We start from the raw sequence: 10,000 nt of genomic DNA, 5'->3' as shown, positions 1-10,000 counted from the left end.
TAACCTAACCTAACCTAACCTAACCTAACCTAACCTAACCTAACCTAACCTAACCTAACCTAACCTAACCTAACCTAACCTAACCTAACCTAACCTAACCTAACCTAACCTAACCTAACCTAACCTAACCTAACCTAACCTAACCTAACCTAACCTAACCTAACCTAACCTAACCTAACCTAACCTAACCTAACCTAACCTAACCTAACCTAACCTAACCTAACCTAACCTAACCTAACCTAACCTAACCTAACCTAACCTAACCTAACCTAACCTAACCTAACCTAACCTAACCTAACCTAACCTAACCTAACCTAACCTAACCTAACCTAACCTAACCTAACCTAACCTAACCTAACCTAACCTAACCTAACCTAACCTAACCTAACCTAACCTAACCTAACCTAACCTAACCTAACCTAACCTAACCTAACCTAACCTAACCTAACCTAACCTAACCTAACCTAACCTAACCTAACCTAACCTAACCTAACCTAACCTAACCTAACCTAACCTAACCTAACCTAACCTAACCTAACCTAACCTAACCTAACCTAACCTAACCTAACCTAACCTAACCTAACCTAACCTAACCTAACCTAACCTAACCTAACCTAACCTAACCTAACCTAACCTAACCTAACCTAACCTAACCTAACCTAACCTAACCTAACCTAACCTAACCTAACCTAACCTAACCTAACCTAACCTAACCTAACCTAACCTAACCTAACCTAACCTAACCTAACCTAACCTAACCTAACCTAACCTAACCTAACCTAACCTAACCTAACCTAACCTAACCTAACCTAACCTAACCTAACCTAACCTAACCTAACCTAACCTAACCTAACCTAACCTAACCTAACCTAACCTAACCTAACCTAACCTAACCTAACCTAACCTAACCTAACCTAACCTAACCTAACCTAACCTAACCTAACCTAACCTAACCTAACCTAACCTAACCTAACCTAACCTAACCTAACCTAACCTAACCTAACCTAACCTAACCTAACCTAACCTAACCTAACCTAACCTAACCTAACCTAACCTAACCTAACCTAACCTAACCTAACCTAACCTAACCTAACCTAACCTAACCTAACCTAACCTAACCTAACCTAACCTAACCTAACCTAACCTAACCTAACCTAACCTAACCTAACCTAACCTAACCTAACCTAACCTAACCTAACCTAACCTAACCTAACCTAACCTAACCTAACCTAACCTAACCTAACCTAACCTAACCTAACCTAACCTAACCTAACCTAACCTAACCTAACCTAACCTAACCTAACCTAACCTAACCTAACCTAACCTAACCTAACCTAACCTAACCTAACCTAACCTAACCTAACCTAACCTAACCTAACCTAACCTAACCTAACCTAACCTAACCTAACCTAACCTAACCTAACCTAACCTAACCTAACCTAACCTAACCTAACCTAACCTAACCTAACCTAACCTAACCTAACCTAACCTAACCTAACCTAACCTAACCTAACCTAACCTAACCTAACCTAACCTAACCTAACCTAACCTAACCTAACCTAACCTAACCTAACCTAACCTAACCTAACCTAACCTAACCTAACCTAACCTAACCTAACCTAACCTAACCTAACCTAACCTAACCTAACCTAACCTAACCTAACCTAACCTAACCTAACCTAACCTAACCTAACCTAACCTAACCCAGTCCGCGCCGCGCTCCCGAGCAGTACACACGCTCCCACGTGCCCGAGATCGCTCCGTAAAGTTAGAAAAATTAGTAAAAGTGGTATAAAGTTAAGTAATATAGAAGTGTTATATATTGAAAAAAGCGCGCTTTTACGAGGAATCGATCGGTACTAAGAAAATAAAAATCGGATTATAAACCGATTTTTAATTAAGAAAACATCGAATTAGACGCGGAGTGCGGCAACGAGAAAAGTGCGAAAGTGTAAAAGTGTGTAACGGCGATTGTAGAAAGTTGCGGAATTGTCTCCTCTACACCCCTGTGCAAGTTTCATAATTTTCGTGCAAAAATTAGCAAAGATACAAATTTTTAAATCATTTTTTCCGTTAAATTCTGCCCATAAATCAACAACAAGTGCCTAAAAATAGTAAATTCTAGTGAAAAATTGTGCAAAATTTTACTCAGCGAGCAACACCTCGTCCTAGGCCAGAGTTTAAGTGCCTTCACAACCAGCTAGAGGCAACCACCTGGCCAGGGCAAACAAAACTCCAGTATCACACGCCCTTGAGGTACTGGATCCGGAGCCATCAGCCACCAGAGAAATACATCATTGCAAAGGGGACATTGCGGCCATTCCAAAACAGTGCGGACATTAAAGATAAGTTCATGTGTTTTAAAGTTATAGAGCTGCAAAGTTTTGCAAAGTTGACATTTGTTGATAAGGCCGAAACTAGCTAAAATCTTCATTTTTAAAATACGAAAAATAGCTCAAATTTATTTTTTAGTAACGCTTTATTAAGTTAGATATTCAAATTCAGTTAATTCAGAGGCACAACAAAGGTCAAATTACTTTTCATATTACGTAAAAATAAAAATTGTAAAAATTATTGCATCTCTATAACCACTAAGTAAGAGCAGTGGTTTTTAAACCCTCTCTGATAGTTTTTTAGATTTTTACTATATCCCTTGCATGATATTTACAGCTTCTAAGTGACAATTTTATGTTTTTAACGACCTTTAGTCGATCTAGAAGTGAACGCCATTTAGTACAGTCTTCAGTGAATAGTTATATATAAATTAATACACCAATACACCGAATAAATATCAAAAATTTACATGTGCCATATCACATGCCTAGTCACTAACTCATGACGTCATAACCGAGTAGAATCATACGTCGCAAACGAGTAGCAACGTACATCACACGCAACGAGCAGCGCCGAGGTGGCGAGAAGATACACCACGATACACAGTAACTCTGTCAACTAGGGACTTACACACATTATTTGGTAATTTAGGCTCCGCCCACGAAAAATTGCTATTAAAATTCTAACAGGAACACCAAAAATTTAAATTTTTGCATCTCTAAAATTGTACATCAAATAGATAAACATAGCTAGAAATTAACCAGGATACAAATAAAAATATTCACACAAAATTTAATACGAAAAATTTTTTACAAAACAAAATTTTACACTGGAAAAAATCTCAAAATTCCCAATCTAACATTTTTTAACTCAGCACAAATAAATTAAAATAGTTTTCAGATAAAATACAGGGAAAATTCGATACAAAAAGTACTCAGTCACCGTGGATTAGAACACGGGACTAGGGCGTTCCCAAGCCACGCCCCCGAAAAATTCAACCGTATTGACTGAAGACTTGTACACACTTGCGTTTAATATTTTTCTGCTGACATTTGTTGCAAAGGCCGAAACTAACCAAATCCTTATAATAAAAACACCAAAAAATAGCTCAAATTCATTTTTCAGTAATACTTAATTAAATTAAATAATCAAATTAAATTTATACAAAGGCACAACAAAGGTCAAAATACGTTTCAGATTACGCAAAAAATTAAAATTGTCAAAGTTTGCTGTCTATAGTTAGTAGTTTAGAGCCGTGGTTTTTTGACCCGCTCTGATAGTTTAAGATTTTTTATATCCTGGTGTGAAATACACAGCTCCATTTGACAATTCAACTCAATTAACGATTCATAGTAGTTCTGGCATTAGAAGCTCTTAGCACTAAGTCATAAGTAAATATTTTAACATAAGCCAAAACATCAACACATCGAACACACATTAAAAAATTACACATACCATATCGTATGCCTATTTATTAAAAATTATTAATATATTACGTCACAACTCAGATACGGCATACGTCGCAAACGAGTAGCAACGAACGTACACGCCCCACGCGACGATCAGCGCCGCGGTGGTGGAAGGATACACCACGCAACTCACTAAACCGCGTCAACTAGTGACGTAACACGGTTGTTGGTGATTTAGGCCCCGCCCACAAATCATTGCTATTAAAATCTGACAGGAGCAACGAAATTATTTAGGCCACCACTAAAACATTGCTACTAAAATTATCACAGGAATAACGAAATTGTCAAAAACCTTGCTTCTTTATAGCTAGCAAGTAAGAGCAGAGGTTTTTAAACCCTCTCTTATAGTTATAAGATTTTACTGTTAATTTTGTAGTGTTGTAGTGTATTCTGACTCTTTAAGAAAACACTTACAACTAGAGTAGAGTGGTTTATTGCCGCAAATAGGAAATAGAACCAAATCCAGGTACTAGATATAAAATAAGCCCGTATCTTTAAATAGAAACAAATAAACATTGAAATGCTCCGCACACCTACCAAAATGGCGGAGAAAGAGGTCGTTGGCTCTGCTGAAGAAAGCGCAGCGGTGGGGCCATCACCAAATAGCAGGGCCACAAGCAGCAAAGGCGACATGGTGGTAAACAAGGGCGATGACGTACCGGCGGGTGGCCGAGCGATAACAACGAGAAAGGTAAATGCATTGCCCGCAATTGTAGATAATGGTGCCGGGGAAAGCACATCAGCACAGGGGAACAAGCCCGGTACCTCCTCTGAGCAGGTCAGCCCTGTTCAAAAACCCGAACAAGTAAAAAGGAGACGCATAGTGCCGGACAAGCTTGCAAAGGGTTCGCTTGTGGGGCAAGGGTCTGAAGAAACCCCGAAAGTGGTCAACCCAGCTCAGACGGATAGGGTCAGGGAGGCCAGAGCGTGCTTAAATAAAGCGAAGCTTAATTTAGGCATCTCTCGCAACCTAAAGACGGAAATTAAGGAGGAAGTGACCCGGGCATTGGATAAGTTATACCAGCTTGTTAAAGAGGCCGAAACTGACAGACTGAAGGCCAGTGGACATTATAGGACTGCGAGCTCGACCGCCGGGCAGACGAGCGAGATAGTAGGGAGGAAAGAGGAAGAGGAAGCCTCCCTTACTGCACCCCCGAGTGTCGGGCGGCCGGAGTCGCAGCCGCAACCACACACCGCGGAGCTCTTTAAAAGACTTGAGGAGCATGGGAAACTTTTGGCGGCTAACACCAAGGAGGTAGAAAGCCTCAAGGAGTCTCTCCATGCTATGAAAGTTAACAAGGAGCAACCACTGGCAAAAGGCACATATGCAAGTGTAGCCGCCGTACCGGCAAAAGGACCGCCACCGGGGGTCGAAAAAACACACTCGGTCGCGGTCTCGTCGGGAACGGCAACGGGAGAGGAGGTGCTCAGTAAAATAAGAAAGGCACTTGACGCCACAAAAACAGGTATAAGAGTAGACAAAGTGCGAAAGGTACGGGATGGCAAGGTGATACTGGGATGTAGCACGGAAGCTGAATTGGCGAAAGTTCGCGAAAGATTAAGAACAGGGAAAGATCTTAATCTTAACCTCGAGGAACTGAAGAGCAAAGATCCTCTGGTCATTCTCAGGGACGTCATGGCATACAACACGAATGAGGACATAATAAGGGCCATTAAATCCCAAAATCAACATCTTTTAGGAGACGTACCTGAGAAGGAGCAGAGGATAGAGGTTAGGTATAGAAAGGGAACACGGAACGCGCTAACGACGCACGTAATACTCCGAGTGTCGCCGAAGGTATGGAGCCGTTTGACCGACACGGGTCTAGTGCACGTGGACCTCCAGCGGGTGCGCGTGTATGACCACTCACCACTGGTACAATGCACTCGCTGCCTCGGATACGGACACAGTAAAAGACTGTGTACTGAGACCGAGGACAGATGCGGCCACTGCGGAGGTCGTCATCATAGAAACGAGTGTACAGACAGGCAAGCTGGGAAAGCACCCACCTGTCGAAACTGCTGCAAAGCAAAAATAGATCGACAAGACCACGGGGCATTTGACGCCGACTGTCCAGTAAGGAGGCGTTGGGACACCATTGCACGGGCATCCATAGCTTATTGCTAAAGGCACCCAGGTGACTCAACGCACCCAACATGCTGGGCTCCACCAGTATCATGTTGTGCAGCAAAATTTGCAACGATCTGAGCTTGCCACGGCCGAGTTGATTAGCGAGGCGCCGAAGAGGGGATGGGCGATCGCGCTGGTTCAGGAACCTTATATCGGAGCTATAGGCGAGATGCGGCATTATCCAGGGACTAGGATGGTACAATGTGTCGCCCGGGACGCAGGCGAAGTGGTCAAGGCGGCCATTGTACTATTCGACGATGCGATTGATATTATCCAATGTCCCCAACTCACGACGGCTAACATCGCTGTTGCTAAGTTGCGAACTGGGGCGTGGGAGATAGCAATCGTATCAGTCTATCTGGAACCAAATGTCGCAGTCGGACCTTACCTGGACCAAATTAGCTTGGCGGTGGAAGACTTGGGGATGGATAATGTGTTACTGGGAGGAGACGTCAATGCCCGCAACACGGAATGGGGCTGCCAAAGTGCAGACCAAAGGGGTATAGAAGTGGCGGCAACATTGGACCAGCTGGAGCTCCACTTGCTAAATAAGGGGTCTGAGCCGACCTTCGACACGTACAGGGGCGGGAGGCATTATTCGAGTCGCGTCGACGTAACCGCGTGCTCAACCACTCTCCTCGACCGGGTGGAGAACTGGAGTCTTGCTGATGATATAACATCTTCTGACCACAGGGCAATCGTGTTTCATTTGAAACTTGTGAGGTCCCAAGGTATAGACGTCAGGCGAACCACACGGAAGTTCAACACCCGTAGGGCAGACTGGGAAGAATTCAATACGACTCTAACCCGGCTGCTAACTGACAACTGCCTGACGACCGCCGAGGTGAATGAGATCACTGAAAAGGGGGCGTTGGACAGCTTTGTTGGTCGGTACATGGACACCGTGGGGGAAGCCTGCGAGCTGATCTTGCCAAAGGTCTCCAAGCGGAAAGGGGCACAGCTGCCCTGGTGGTCTGAGAATCTCACCCTCCTCAAGAAAGACGTGGCGAGAAAAAAGAGACGAATAAGAAACGCGAGGCCGGCCCGGAAGGAGCTGGTTGTACGCGAATACGTCGAAGCGAAAGAAGCTTACCGCCTTGAGGCAAAGGCGGCTCAGACCTCCAGTTGGAAACAGTTTTGTGAGAAACAAGATAGAGAGTCAATGTGGGATGGGATATACCGCGTGATTCGCCGCACGCAGACAATGCGCGAGGACGTCCTCCTCGTCCAGTCCAATAAAGTGCTGGATGCAGAGGGGTCAGCCAGGCTGCTGGCAGAGGTTTTCTTCCCGGAAGACAACCCCGGGGAGGACAATGCGGACCACCAAATTGTAAGAGTTAAATCCGATGAAATCAACGCGGAGAGTGGTGGCGAAACCCTCGACCCTCCGTTTACGATGGAGGAACTCCGATGGTCCGTGTCAACCTCAAATGCCAAGAAGGCACCGGGCGCAGACGGACTCACTGCGGACATCTGCAGGGCGGCCATTGACGCGGACCCAGTCCTATTTTTGGCTCTCTCAAATAGATGTCTCGCGCTTTCCCACTTCCCCACGAGGTGGAAGGAAGCGGTTGTCGTGGCTTTCCGGAAGCCCGACAAAGAGGACTATACGCACCCGAAATCTTATAGGCCGATCGGACTTCTACCTATCATAGGGAAAATGTTCGAAAAGATCATGGTCAAAAGAATCCGGTGGTACACTGCGCCTTATATCAGTAGCCATCAATATGGCTTTATGCCGCAGAGATGTACCGAGGACTCCCTGTATAACCTGACCCAGCACCTGCGAGCTCGCTTGGAGGAGAAGGAGATTGTAGTGTTGGTGTCACTGGATATAGAGGGAGCCTTCGATAACGCTTGGTGGCCTGCTATAAGGTGTAGACTGGCCGAAACGCGCTGCCCCGTGAATCTGCGGCGCCTTGTCGATAGCTACTTTAGCGATCGCAAGGTGTCCGTACGGTACGCGGGGGCGGAGTGGGCCAGAGAGACCACCAAGGGGTGCGTGCAAGGGTCTGTGGGGGGTCCGGCCTTCTGGACCCTCCTCATTAACCCCCTCCTGGAAGAGGTGGTAAAGGGTGGGACATACTGCCAAGCGTTCGCAGATGACATTGTGCTGGTCTTCTCGGGGCAGAAGGCTCAGGACATCTCGAGTAAGGCCAATGAGGTTCTCGCTCATATTCATGAATGGGGAGTCAAGAACAAGCTGCGGTTTGCACCACACAAAACAAAGGTGATGGTGCTAACCAATAAGCTTAAATACGACACCCCATTACTGACTATGGGAGGCGAGCAACTCGGTCATACAAGGGAAGTCCGGATACTAGGTATCACGATTGACGATAGACTGACGTACAACAGCCACGTCAAAAATGTCTGTAGGAAGGCCGAGGGCCTCTATCGTCAATTGTGCAGGGCCGCGAAGGTATCTTGGGGCCTGAATTCCGAGGTGATCAGGACAATGTATCTGGCGGTGTTGGAGCCAGTGATTTTGTATGGAGCGAGTGCATGGGCGCCAGCAGCTAGGAAGCTGACGGTTCGCAGGCAGCTCGAGGCGGTGCAGCGGGGGTTCGCGCGAAAAATAGCGAAAACCCACCGTACCGCTTCACTGCACTCGGCCCTTATACTCGCCGGGCTGCTCCCCTTGGACCTCCGAGTCCAGGAGGCGGCAGAGCTGTTCGCGGTAAAACGTGGGCACTCCCGGCGGATAGTAGGCGACCGAGAACTGGAGACACCAGAAAGCTTCCTGAGACTACCACACCCGTCTGTTCAAATTGGTGTGGAGTTCTCATGCCTGGGAGAAAGTGCGGAGGAAGTCCAACTTGCCACCGCGGCTGTCGATCTGGTTATTTACACCGATGGCAGTCGCATAGACGACAAAGTGGGAGCGGCGTTCACTGTCACGCGGAACGCCGCAGAGTTAAAAACCAAAAAGCTCAAGTTGGGTAACTTCTGCACCGTATACCAGGCAGAGCTGTTGGCCTTAGAGGAAGCAACAAGGCACGCGGCCAACGAGTCGGCGCAATCGTGTGCCATTATGAGCGACTCGCGATCCGCCCTCGAAACTCTCGCACAACCGGACACCCTCCATCCCCTAGCGTTTAGAGTGAAAGAGAATATAATGAAAGCGAGAGAGAAAGGAAAGAATGTGAAACTATTTTGGGTGAAAGCGCACGCGGGGATGGTGGGCAACGAGAGGGCGGACCAGCTGGCCAAGGATGCGGCCTTAAAAAGCAAGAAGAGACCAGAGTATGAGAGGTGCCCCGTTTCCTTCGTCAAGCGACAACTCAGGTTGGATACGCTTGACGAATGGAACCGGAGGTATGCGGAAGGCAACACGGCTTCAACAACGAGGATTTTCTTCCCGAACGCAGATATAGCATATCGAGTCCTCCGAAGTATTCAGATGGACACAGTTCTGGTCCAGATGTTCACGGGGCACGGGGGATTCTCGGAGTACCTGCACAGGTTTAAACTCAAAGAGAGTCCTTCGTGCCTTTGTGATCCTGCGGTGGACCAGACTGTGTTGCATCTAATCACCTGCTGCCCAAGGTATGGTAGATTGAAGTATGACTGCGAAATGGCAATGGGCGTTGACATACAGAAGAACACCATCTCCTCTATCATAGACGACGCCCAGAGCCGTCCCGTATTTCTAGAATTTGCAGCAAAAATAATTAAAAAAGCCACAAAAGAAAATAAAGTCAGTCAGTAACAAAAATTAAACGTAAATAGGAAACAGATATTATCAGACAAATAAGTATAAACAACTGTAAAATAAATAGAGTAAGTAGAAAATAAGTAAAATGGTTAAAATTCGAAATGCATTGTAAATATAAGGTAAACATAGATAGGAACAAACATAAGTATAGAAATAAGAAATATTATTTAAGCATAGACTAAGTGAAATATTGTAATTAGCATAAGAAATAAATAAATAGCGATGTAAAAACAAAAATAACCATACTTTAAGCGTAAGCAACAATAGATATATTAATATTAAATGTATAAAATTAAGATAGATAAATGATAAAACAGAGCCGGCGGTGGGGGGTTTTAGTCAGTAAGA

General features: G+C 45.4%; 1 protein-coding gene across 1 annotated transcript in view; it reads left to right on the top strand.

Annotated features, from left to right (window-relative positions):
• Window positions 1–2,172, top strand: part of LOC137930412 (uncharacterized) — an 18,497-nt gene extending 16,325 nt beyond the window's left edge. The window contains exon 2 of the mRNA XM_068773653.1: window positions 2,153–2,172. Within this exon, the coding sequence (XP_068629754.1) occupies window positions 2,153–2,172 (20 nt within the window). The remainder of the gene's footprint in view (window positions 1–2,152) is intronic.
• The last annotated feature ends 7,828 nt before the right edge of the window (window positions 2,173–10,000 follow it).

Source organism: Battus philenor, unplaced genomic scaffold, assembly GCF_028537555.1.
Source record: "Battus philenor isolate CCGP_79_NKW_IND1 unplaced genomic scaffold, ilBatPhil1.0.hap1 SCAF_6, whole genome shotgun sequence".
Taxonomy (NCBI): Eukaryota; Metazoa; Arthropoda; class Insecta; order Lepidoptera; family Papilionidae; genus Battus; species Battus philenor.
The sequence above is the reverse complement of the archived record's forward strand: the minus strand, read 5'-3'. Positions and strand labels throughout refer to the sequence as shown.